This window comes from Pogoniulus pusillus, chromosome Z, assembly GCF_015220805.1.
Source record: "Pogoniulus pusillus isolate bPogPus1 chromosome Z, bPogPus1.pri, whole genome shotgun sequence".
NCBI classification, from domain to species: Eukaryota; Metazoa; Chordata; class Aves; order Piciformes; family Lybiidae; genus Pogoniulus; species Pogoniulus pusillus.
In genome coordinates, this window is record NC_087309.1 from 8141213 (window position 1) to 8153946 (window position 12734).

Below are 12734 nucleotides of genomic sequence, written 5' to 3' on the forward strand. Positions count from 1 at the left end.
TCAGGTCCAGGTAAATGACATCAGTTGCGCATCCCTCATCTGTGAATGTTGTGACCTGTTCATAGAAGGCCACCAGGTTTGTTTAGGCAGGATTAGCCCTTGGTGAAGCCATACTGATTGTAGCCATCGTAGCCAATCACTTAAGCCAAGAAATACATTATATGAAAGAGTCAGTAGGACAGATACCAGGTATTCTCTCTTTTTTTTCTTTGAGTGGTTAAATCTGAAGAGGCTGGTGATCACAGAATCATGTGGTCAGCAGGAGCAGGGAGGTCATTCTGCCCCTGTACTCTGCACTGGTTAGACCACACCTTGAGTACTGTGTTCAGTTCTGGGCCCCCCAGTTTAGGAGGGACATTGAGATGCTTGAGTGTGTCCAGAGAAGGGCAACGAGGCTGGGGAGAGGCCTTGAGCACAGCCCTACAAGGAGAGGCTGAGGGAGCTGGGGTTGTTTAGCCTGGAGAAGAGGAGGCTCAGGAGTGACCTTATTGCTGTCTACAACTACCTGAGGGGTGGTTGTGGTCAGGAGGAGGTTGCTCTCTTCTCTCAGGTGGCCAGCGCCAGAACGATAGGACACAGCCTCAGGCTGCGCCAGGGGAGATTTAGGCTGGAGGTGAGGAGAAAGTTCTTCACTGAGAGAGTCATTGGACACTGGAATGGGCTGCCCGGGGAGGTGGTGGAGTCGCCGTCCCTGGAGCTGTTCAAGGCAAGATTGGACGTGGCACTTGGTGCCATGGTCTAACCTTGATCTCTGTGGTAAAGGGTTGGACTTGATGATCTTGGAGGTCTCTTCCAACCCTGATGATACTGTGATACTGTGATTAACATCAACCTAGTTGGAAGAGACCTCCAAGATCTTCCAGTCCAACCTAGCACCCAGCCCTATCCAATCAATTAGACCATAATCTTTTAGCATGTTGCTGATGCTGCCCTTGTTTGCCAGCTTGGAACTTTTAACCTCCCTTAGAGGTGGCAAAGTTTGAGGCAAAGCTGTCTGCAGTTATTTCCCCAGGTGCGTGTTACTGACTTGCAATACTTCCCCTCTCCTATCTGTAGATGCACTGTATTCATCAAAGCACCTTTTAAAGTCATCTAAAAGTCCACACTTGGCATTGAGCTATTTTAAATAAGGGCTTCAGTGACTGAAAATTTTAATGGTGCCTATATGCATTAAAAGTGATTTAAAGTTATTTCTGATTACAGGTGCAAGGGTACTTTCTCTGCACAGCATGAAACCCTAAGCAGGAATCGGGACATCTCCATGTACCAGAGCTTTAGTTACTGTGGAAGTTTTAGTAGCTGCTCTTCAAAATGGGCAGTTGTTTAACTGAAGACTGGTATGCCTTGCCTTTTGTGTTGGTATGGCAAACCATACAGTGTTGCTCCTCAGCATAGATTTATAGGAAGCTTTTTCCTTGCTTTGAATTTTCAAACATGAAAGACAGTTTCAGGCAAGGATTTTAAGATTAATTTGCTGTGCCAATAGACTCACTGTTAAGTTAGGAGGTCTGTAGTGCATTTGAAGATGAGATTGAATTCTGAAGTGCTAGACAAACAGTTACACAGCAGCTTTATACAGTAGTATCCAGGGCTGGATTACAAGAGGGAACTGAGTCAACAAGGTCTGAATGTTGGGAGAAAGCAAATACAGCATGGGCTGTGTAAACACAGGTTTGCTTCAGTAAAGTTCCTTCATTTTGCGTGGTGATGCTCAGGCCTCAGGAAGCAGAAATATTTTTAAGAGAAGGATCCAGCAGATTTGATCCACAGGTAAGTTGTAGGAATGGTCAGAAATCTAGAAGCTGAGACTGGGAAGTGATGAAAAAGGAAAAATGGTGTTTTTAAGGGAGAAGCTAGGAGAGGCCTGCTATCAGTCTTTTATGTAGGAGGCTGCTGCAAGGCAGAGGATAAACTGTTCTTTGTGTGCTGGAGATAGGACAAAGTAATGTGCTAAGAATGGAGGGAGAGGTAGTTGTGTAACACGAATGATAAAGCCAGTGAAGTGACAGGAATAGGTTGCACAAGGAAATGAGATTGTTAAGGGATGTGCTATTGCTGATGTCTTTAAAGATGGGTAGCTGTTAAATGGTTTAATTACAGGTGTTCTTTCTGGTGAGGAGAGTAGTCCCATGCTTTCTTTATCACTTCTCAAAAATTCTTACTGATTTACTCTACTTGTTGCTGTATTCCTGCTCCTGTCACACTCCAGAGAGCTGCAATCAATGTTTTGCCTTCTTCTAAGGATGTTAGAATCATAGAATCAACCAGGTTGGAAGTGACCTCCAAGATCACTTCTAGCCCGGTTTATTCTATGATGTTGATCTCTCTTGTCTTAAAGAAACATCTTTGACTATTATATCATCCTATTCATATTAAGAGCACATCTGTCTAGAGTTCAGCATGCTTCTGCTAGCCCTCCAGGGTAAAGAAATACCTCTGTGCCTTGTTTGAATTAGTCTTGAACCAACTGAAGGCATCATTCGTCCAAAGAAAGTTAACCTCCTATTTTTAAATGGCTTCAATTATTTTGTAGCTTCATAATTAAAATGATCCTATAAATGGGGATCTGTTCTCAAGACTAATTGTGTTTAAGTACATGGCATGAAGCTTTAAACTTCAAACTTTTCACCAAACTATAAAATGTGCATGAGAAGAACCAGTGAGTCTACATTTATTGCCTAAGATTGTGGTTTGCAAGACACTCATCATGCTCTTCATGAAAGTACATAGGTTTTCTTCAGTGCCTGACTCTGAAACTGAAATTATATCTCTCTGTGTTAGAAGAATTTGGTATGACTCAAATTTCTTGTAAATCATTGCAGTGATGTTACCCTTAAAACTTCTGCAGTAGAAGGACAACTCAGTAAGCTATGTACTGAGTGTTCAGAAAACCAGATTTTCTTAAACCACACACACATGTAGTTGCTGAGTTTGCCTTGTCAACATAGCATAACCCAACAGATTTTGCACAGTCTTATTCAGTTCTGGACCCCCCAGTTTAGGAGGGACATCAAAATGCTTGAGCGTGTCCAGAGAAGGGTGATGAGGCTGGTGAGAGGCCTTGAGCACAGCCCTACGAGGAGAGGCTGAGGGAGCTGCTCAGGGGTGACCTTATTGCTGTCTACAACTACCTGAGGGGTGGTTGTGGCCAGGAGGAGGTTGCTCTCTTCTCTCAGGTGGCCAGCACCAGAATGAGAGGACACAGCCTCAGGCTGCACCAGGGGAGATTTAAGCTGGAGGTGAGGAGAAAGTTCTTCACTGAGAGAGTCATTGGACACTGGAATGGGCTGCCCGGGGAGGTGGTGGAGTCGCTGTCCCTGGAGCTGTTCAAGGCAAGGTTGGACGTGGCACTTGGTGCCATGGTCTAGCCTTGAGCTCTGTGGTAAAGGGTTGGACTTGATGATCTATGAGGTCTCTTCCAACCCTGATAATACTGTGACACTGTGAAAAAGATAAAGTGTTTAGAAAGCGAGAGGTTGGGATTTAATCAGCTTAATGATGTGATTTTGCCTCTGAAAGTGGCATCAGTGTTTTCCCTTTTCAAGTTTTCTTTTCCCCTTGGCTTCTGCTACCTGACACAGGACTGTCAAGTGATTTTTGATATAAAAATTGGCTTTTTTATCCTTTTCTGCAAACCAGAACTGGCCTTTGAGGAGGTACTCACAGACAGGTGTAATTTACACATGCATCACAAACAGAAATCAGTCGTTTCATTCATCTGACTCCCAGGAATCAACCAGGTTGGAAAAGACCTCCAAGATCATCCAGGCCAACCTAGCACCCAGTTCTATCCAGTCAACTAGACCATGGCACCAAGTGTATCATCAAGTCTTTTCTTGAACATCTCCAGGGATGGTGACTCCACCACCTCTCTGGGCAGCCCATTCCAATGCAAATCAATCTCTCTCTCTGCCAACAACTTCCTCCTAACATCAAGCCTAGACCTCTCCTGGCACAACTTGAGACTGTGTCCCCTTCTTCTATTGGTGGCTGCCCGGGAGAAGAGACCATCCCCCACCTGGCTACAGCCTCCCTTCAGGTACTTGTAGACAGCAATGAGGTCTGCCCTGAGCCTCCTCTTCTCCAGGCTGCACACCTCCAGCTCACAAACTTTGTTGCCCTTCTCTGGACACCTTCCAGCACCTCAACAGCTCTCTTGAATTGAGGAGTCCAGGACTGGACACAGGACTCAAGGTGTGGCCTGACCAGTGCTGAGAACAGGGCAGGAATATCCTCCCTTGTCCTCCTGGCCACACTGTTCCTGATGCAGGCCAGGATGCCATTGGCTCTCTTGGCCGCCTGGGCACACTGCTGGCTTATCTTCAGCTTACTATCTATCAGTATCCCCAGGTCCCTTTCTTCCTGGCTGCTCTCCAGCCACTCAGTGCCCAGCCTGTAGTGCTGTTTGGAGTTGTTGTGGCCAAAGTGCAGAACCCTGCACTTGGCCTTGTTAAATCTCATCCCACTGGCCTCTGCCCAGCCCTCCAGATGAGAGTCTAGCTTAGCTGTGTTCTGGTGTGAAAATGGCCCAGCTGCTGCTGCTGATCACTGGATGAAGGCCCCTTTGCTATGCAGGACTTAGAGTTTCTGGAAGGGTGTTCATATCTCCGAAGCTTTCAGGTGGCAGGGGAGAATGTACCAAAGACTGGCTGGTCTCTAGTGTAGGCTTTCCTGTAGTTCTGGTTTTGAGAACAAAACTCGTGGCGGTCAATGCATCCCCAGATCCTGCTGAGCAGTTGAACTTCTCTTTGGAAAGCATGCAACTCGTTAATCTTCAATGAGCACATTAAACATAATAGTCTACATAATTTGTACACTAAGGTCAGTCAACAGGCATTTTGTTCATGGATAAATGACTTTCATTTTCCCTGTTTGCTCCTCTATGAATTATTGGCATTGGATCGCATGGCTTTGAGTATCAGCAACATAAAAAGTGAGCAGAGGGGAAAAGAAAACAGATAGGCTTTCCTCTCTCCTCAAGCCTGTATCTAAACCCTTGCAAGACCCTTTATAAATGTGCCATTTCATCTATGTTGAAGAGACTTGTTCTAGGGGAATGCCCTGCTATTTTCTGGCCTCAGCTAGTCCTGGAGGAGGTCTGTGGACAGTTGATTTTCACATGTCTGTGGTTTGTGATGTTATATTTGAAATGCCTTGCTGAAAACTTGTGCATCCAGGTGTGGCTGGGACAGTAAAAATGTCTCCTGACCTGACAACAGAATAAAAAGACTTTGCTACACCTGGGAGCAGCATGGAAGAAGAAAAGTAGGTGGAACAGAAAGCGTCATCTGTGAAGTATCAGCTCTGGAATTTCATTGTTTGTTTTTTTTTTTTTGTTGTTGTTGTTTTGTTTTTAATTTTAGAACTGACCAGTTTGTTGGAAGATGTTTATTCTTGCTTGAACCTTGTCTTCTGAAAACAAACATTAGAAGAATGAGGAAGAACTCAAGCCTTTCCTGCCTTATAGCACTAGCTTTTTTATGTTTAAGAAGCTTAATATATAGCCAAGAGATAGGTGAGTGTACTGAAATGAAATTCACTAATTGGTTTTTCTTTTGGCCCCTGTACTCTTGGTAATTATGTTGCCTTCATACTATTTCTGTGTGCAAAAACCATCACTTCCACAAGCCTACACCATACCTAAGGTTGGAAGTATGACCAGGCATGGCCTCTGCTTTCCAGCAAGCAGTGGCATCTTGTAAACCAGTGCAAAGTTGGGTGTTCAATTCCCCATAATGCAACTGTGATAGCCTGCATATGCAGTGGGTGTAAATGTCTGCATTGAGAACTTCTTGTTGTATATGTTGGCTGCCTGCAGCAGCTTCACATGTTATCATTAATTGCCCTTCTGGCATTAATTGCCCTCTATGTAGGGACAATGGAGGAGAGCAAAAAACTCATTAAGGTTATCATCAAAGCTTGTGGTTTTGCCATTGGCCCAAAGCCTGCTTGTTAGGCTAGACTAGGAATGGGTATTATGGGAAGAAACAGCTGCCTCTGTCATTTCACACAAGTACAAACCTAGATTTTGGGTGCTCCTGGAAAACTGGCAGGCTGAAGCTGTCTGTAACCAGGCACACAAATCACTCAGCACTTTTAAAGTACTGGCCAGACCTGCGTTCAATAAAATACAAAGAGAATGGCTGTAGAGGTGAACCATAGCAGCTGTTTTACAGTGGGTGCCTTCTGGCCTGCAATGTGTGCCCATGTTTGCTGTATGATTTCAGGGTCTCTGGGGCGGCCTCAGAACCTGAAATGTGTAACGCACAACTTACGTAAAATGATCTGCGCTTGGGATGTCTCTTCTGAAGGAAGACAAACAGATAATGGACAGACTGACTTTTGCTACACTAACAAGTAAGTCCCCTGTTTACCTGATTGAAAACAAGATCATGGTGTGGTCAGCAGGAGCAGGGAGGTCATTCTGCCCCTGTACTCTGCACTGGTTAGACCACACCTTGAGTCCTGTATTCAGTTCTGGGCCCCCCAGTTTAGGAAGGACATTGAGATGCTTGAGCGTGTCCAGAGAAGGGCGACGAGGCTGGTGAGAGGCCTTGAGCACAGCCCTATGAGGAGAGGCTGAGGGAGCTGGGATTGGTTAGCCTGGAGAAGAGGAGGCTCAGGGGTGACCTTATTGCTGTCTACCACTACCTGAAGGGTGGTTGTGGCCAGGAGGAGGTTGCTGTCTTCTCTCAGGTGGCCAGCACCAGAACGAGAGGACACAGCCTCAGGCTGTGCCAGGGGAGATTTAGGCTGGAGGTGAGGAGAAAGTTCTTCACTGAGAGAGTCATTGGACACTGGAATGGGCTGCCTGGGGAGGTGGTGGAGTCGCCGTCCCTGGAGCTGTTCAAGGCAAGATTGGACATGGCACTTGGTGCCATGGTCTAGCCTTGATCTCTGTGGTAAAGGGTTGGACTTGATGATCTGTGAGGTCCCTTCCAACCTTGGTGATACTGTGAGAGGATGTTAGGGGTTGGAAGAGACCTCCACAGGTCATCCAGTCCAGTCCCACTGCCAGAGCAGGACCATAGGATCTAGCTCAGGTCACACAGGAACACTCACAGACAGGGCTTGAAAGTCTCTAGAGAGATTCCACAACCTCTCTGGGCAGGCTGTTCTAGTGCTCCATCACCCTTACAGTAAAGAAGTTCTTCATGTTGATGTGGAACTTCCTGTGCTGTAGTTTATATCCATTACCCCCTGTCCTATCCTAGGGCACAACTGAGAAGAATTTGTCCACTCCCTCTTGACTCCCAGCCCTCAGATATTTATAAACATTGACCAGACCAAAAGGCCTCAAATTCTTCAGCCTTTCCTCACAGAGTAGTACTCCAGCCCCTTCATCATCTTTGTAGCCCTCCCTTGGACTCTATTGAGTAGATCCCTGTCTCTCCTGAACTGGGGAGCCCAAAGCTGAACACAATATTCCAGGTGAGGTCTCAGCAAGGCAGAGTAGAGAGGGAGGAGAACCTCCCTCAGTCTGCTGGCCACACTCTTCTTAATGCACCCCAGGATCCCACTGGCCTTCTTGACCACATTGGGCACATTGCTTTCCCACGGATAAGTTTCTTGTCCACCAGCACTGCCAGGTCCTTCTCCACAGGGCTGCTTTCTAGTAGATCACCTCAGAAAACCATCAAATTGTCATGAACATATTTGTGAGGAATAACTCAATCATGGAATTTGTGATACTGTTGTTTCCCAGCATCTCCCCATCAGCTTTTCTTGGGTGGTGCTCCCTCAAGGCGCTGTTAACTCAGTCAATGGCAGGGTTTCTGGCAATGTCTTGTTTCATGATAACAATTATGTTGCCAAAGTGTCCTGCTTGCTCTCTTCAAAGGACCGGAAGATGCTCTCATTTACTCAGACTTCTCTATGTGTCTGCCTAGCTGTTGCTCAGAGTTTTCATGAGGGACATTTTCATTCCAGGTTCAATCCAAAAGGAAATGATAGTTGGAAGAAGCAAATTATGATATTATAGGCCAAAGTGGTAGATTATATGATGGAAGTGTTGAGATTCACATGTGGAAAAAACATGAAAAATCTCTTGATGGCTGTCCTATAACCTTCATAAATGTAAACTGTCTGGAGAGCATTGTGTTAGGGAAACATAGAAGTGATTCCACAATTACAGTACCTTTTCTGAAGCTAGTGAGAGTTGAAAATTTCGAGAAACATTGAAAAAAAAAAATCTTCAGTGTGTTTTCCACTTAATGAGAACTACATGTGCAATTCCCCATGCTGTGGGTCTGCCAAATACTTATCATGTGCTGGGGATGAGTTCAAATCCTTTTTGCATCTTGATCCTACCCTCAGTCCAGATATTTGTACTGTCTTTTTCCTGTAAATTCTGCAGGCAGCCCAGACTTGTCCTTGGGGTCCCAGAGTTTGGCTGCACTTCTTCCACCTACATGTTTGATTTTCTGTGTGTAGTTATTCTGCCTGCATTGCTAGCTATCATTGCATATGTGTGAAATTGCAGCCAGAGTTCAGGAGTATAGAGTTCATGAGGTACTGTCTTCTAAACAAGAGCAGTTGTGTAGCTGCTGCTGTTTCACCTTAGCAAAGCAGAAGAGGCCTGGGTCCTCAAAGCAAAGAGAGCTGAGCTTAGTGATGACTTCCCTGAGTGAAACAGATCTTGTTTCTCAGATTTTGCCCAAACATCCTCGGTGCAGAAGAGGAATTGCCTTTCTGAGCACTGAAGTCTCATCTGGCCTTTGCTAGCACACAGTTTTGCATGAATCTTAAAAATCCAATCCAAGCGCCATGGAGCTCTAGAGTCCCATTCCAGTTCTTAAGTAACAGTCCCTCTGTAGGAAGTCTGGCATTGCTCTCTTTGCTTTCCTTTCTTCCATCTTTCCCCTACAAAAGTCTGGGGGTTTTCTCCCTTTTTGCCTTTCTAGCTAATTATTAATGATAGTGAGCCCAGGAACTTGACCCATCCACAACTTCCAGACAAAGACTAGGTTGCAGTGTGCTGAGCACTGTACAAACATGGTGCACAGACTGTATTTCCATCTGTCATTTGGACACTTTTCCCTGCTCTCTTTCCCTCTGAGCTGGGCTGCAGGAGCGAGTTAAAACACTTGTTCTAAGATGGAAACACTGTTGGGTAAGCCTGCTCTTTGAACCCATATGCCATCACTGTGAGAAGAAATGAAGATAGAGTGAATCACAAAAGTCCAGGAAGGTGGAGGTACTATTGAGTTTGGGTTGGGGTTTTTCTTTAAGTTTGATTATTTTGAGGTATTGATTCACGGTAACTGTGGGTTTCAGAAATTAATCTTTTGGTTAAGAAGTCAGTTTTTCACTTTGAAGTCTCCTCTTAAGAGCTAGGTAGCTGCATTGAACCATCAGTGCACAATTTGTTACTGCGATAGAAGTGACTTGAAAGACAAGGGAATGCTATTAATGTGGTACTAACCACAGCCCACACAAGCCTTCCTCCTTCACAAACTCCGTATGAGCTCTTTGTTATTACAGAGAATTTGTGTTTTATTAGTGTCCAAGGAATAGGACTTAACTTGCCTTAGCTTCCTATCAACTGAAATACCTGCTTAATCCTCTCTCTTTTCAGTGACCTTCTCTCTCCAGTGTGTTTTAAAACTAAGGAGAAAAGAGTTGAGATTCCAGTTCCAGAGAGCTCCAGCATGGTGACAATAACCACAAACAGCATTTCTGGCACTGCCTTTGCTACCAAAAAGTTTGAAATTCATAAGAAAGACATCTGTAAGTATCAGTTTGTGTGTGTGTGTGTGTTAAGTCTTTATACTATGGTTAACAAATGCTCCAGAACTGTATATCCTTGAAGTTTTCTTTGGCAGTGTTCCCATATGTAGAATGTTGCTATTCTGAGTTCATATGACTCTACTATGTGTAATAGATTGTTTTCCATGCCCCTTCAGAGGAAAGAAAAGCCCCTTTACTAGCAGAGAAATCAAGGGTGGAATGTGAGGAGGAAAACAAACTATTATATCTGTCTAGTCACCTCACTCTTCACCTTTTTTCCTCCCCTTAGTTGTAAATTGGGAAGGCTTTGTCAACAAGTTTCTAATCTACATACTGAGGTACCTTTATAGGGCACAAAAGGTACTTGGTCAGTCTTGGCTTGGGAAAGGCAGAATAAACTTCCCTAGTGCCTGTTCTCCCATGCTAAATGCTGAATAGCTGCAGAATTAAATAGCTTATACCTGCAACTTCACAACATGTTAAGGAAAGTTCTTCTTTTCTTAGTGTGTACCAAACTTACCCATTTTGTTCAAATGTGTGTGAAACTCAGCAGATACATTTACACTTAGGAGGTAGGCTGTATCATACTTGAGTCATAGATAAATTAAACTTCTTCCTAATTCCTTCCTCCCAAAAGAGGAGGTTGTAAACCAACGATGTTATTGGCACCATCTGCTGTGCTTGCTTGCAATTCAGTCTTTGTTTTTTGTTTGCCTGCCTATTCCTTTAGTGCAGGCAGATTCTAAAGTCATTGTCAGTTCTTACTCATGGCTCAGTTTTCTCTTCAGCTGAAAGTAGCTCAAGAACTTTAGCAGAATTCAAGTTGAAACTATGTGGGCAACACACTGGATTTTCTGTCATCTTGCTGGCTCCAGGCAGAATGAGTCTCTTAGGTTCATCACAGGTAACCCCAGGCAGTGTGGTGACTGTGCTGAACACTTTATAGACTGTCAGGACCAAAGTTGGATAAGTTACAGGTTTTAAAAACAGAATTTATCCTGCATGAGATCAAAGAAACTGCCATAATCCTTGTACTTGCCTGCCTCTCAACCTCTTCTTCACCTGGCACCTATGCATAGAAGAGATGCTTCTATTTAATCTCACTGTTCTATCCCTATCACCGTGTCATGATTTTAATGTTTCTGCTAGTTTAAAATCACATTCCTCATAATCCTCCTCTTCCATCTTGTGCTTTTGCTCTCCTTTCTTCCCAGTGTTGTGTTTGTTTCAAGTCCTCTCTTCCCTGCTCGTCTCCAGACCCCATTTCTCCTCTGAGGCATCTTCCATCATCTTCTCTAGATGTGTTGCCATGTACATTTCAAAGAATGTTGCTGTGTTTCCTTTGCCTCTGTGGCACTGAGCGAAGGTTGTGAAAGATAGGGTGTCTTCCTTACTATGCATAAGGAGGAGTCATATTCATGAAGATTTACACATCTGCATGCTCAGATACTAACAGAAAATGCCACCTGCTGACTCATCAGCACCTATGTTTTCCTGGGAACTTTCATTCTCAAGTAATGACAGAGCCCATCTTGCTCTAAGTACAGAGGCTGAGCAACACATTTGTATGGCTATTAGCCAATCCAGAGCAGAGAGATGTGGCTGTTTAACACCTGTAGGGTTGGTGCTGCTGACTAATGACTTGAGTATGGATTTTTTTCCCCTCTTTCTTTTTCCAGCACTTGTTCCTCTCACTCCACGCATTCTTAGTCTAACACCTGACTTTTCAACTGCCACATTAAATCTGAAGTGGAGTGATAATGGATCAAACTTCTCATATGGACTGGATGCTGTTTGGCAGATTCAGATACTCCGTAAAAAAGGAACAGAAAAGGTCACACAAGTAAGTCTTGTTCTTCCATTATGGAAAAAAATTATATACTGTATGCCCTTGTTAAAATTCTGGGAGGTCATTTAGAATCGTGGAATCAGAATCATAGAATCAGTCAGGGTTGGAAGAGGGACCACAAGGATCATCTAGATCCAACCCCCTTGCCATGGGCAGGGTCACCCTACCCTACATCAGGCTGGCCAGACCCCCATCCAGCCTGGCCTTAAACCTGTTCCAGGGATAGGTCCTCAACCACCTCCCTGGGCAACCCATTCCAGGCTCTCACTGCTCTCATGGTGAACACCTTCTTGCTCACGTCCACTCTCAATCTCCCCACCTCCAGCTGAAAAAAAACTAAAAAGTCCCTCCCCAGCTTTTTTGTAGGCCCCCTTCAAATATTGAAAGGCCACAAGAAGGTCACTTGATAGCCTCCTCTTCTCCAGACTGAACAATCCCAACTCCTTTAGTCTATCCTCATAGCAGAGCTGCTCCAGCCCTCTGATTGTCCTTGTGGCCCTTCTCTGGACACACTCGAGCATCTCCACATCCCTCTTGTAATAGTGGCTCCAGAACTAGATGCAGTACTCCAGGTGGGGTCTGACCAGAGAGAATCACTTCCCTCCACTTGCTGGCACGCTTCTCCTGATGCAGCCCAGGATATGGTTGGCCCTTCAGGCTGCAAGTGCACACTGCTGGCTCATGATGAGCTTCTCATCCACCAGCACCCCTAAGTCCTTCTCCTCAGGGCTGTTTTCCAGCCAGTCACTGCCCAGCCTGTGTTTGTGCTAGGGATTGCCTCCACCCAGATGCAGGACCTTGCACTTGGTCTTGTTGAACCTGATAAGGTTGGCTTGTGCCCACTTCTGCAGCCTGTCCAAGTGCCTCTGGATGACATTTCTGCCCTTCATTATGTTTGCTGCTGCACACAGTGTGGTTTCATCAGCAAACTTGCTGAGGCTGCACTCAGTGCCCCTGTCCATTTCACCCACAAAGATGGTGAACAAGTCTGGTCCGAGGACTGATCCCTGAGGGACTCCACTTGTCACTGACCTCCACTTGGACATGGACCCATTTGAAGAAACCTAAGAGTAATGCAGATGGTAGAGCTTTGCAGAACTGAGTGTAGTTATGCTTCTGACTGGTAACTTCTAGTTAAGCTTCAAAGTTATGAGAA

General features: G+C 45.0%; 1 protein-coding gene across 1 annotated transcript in view; it reads left to right on the forward strand.

Annotated features, from left to right (window-relative positions):
• The window catches only part of LIFR (LIF receptor subunit alpha), a 67518-nt gene that overhangs the window by 24209 nt on the left and 30575 nt on the right, over window positions 1-12734 (forward strand). Inside the window, exons 3-6 of the mRNA XM_064176625.1 lie at window positions 5364-5515; window positions 6228-6357; window positions 9578-9729; window positions 11409-11572. Of these exons, the coding sequence (XP_064032695.1) occupies window positions 5434-5515; window positions 6228-6357; window positions 9578-9729; window positions 11409-11572 (528 nt within the window). The 5' untranslated portion in view covers window positions 5364-5433. The remainder of the gene's footprint in view (window positions 1-5363; window positions 5516-6227; window positions 6358-9577; window positions 9730-11408; window positions 11573-12734) is intronic.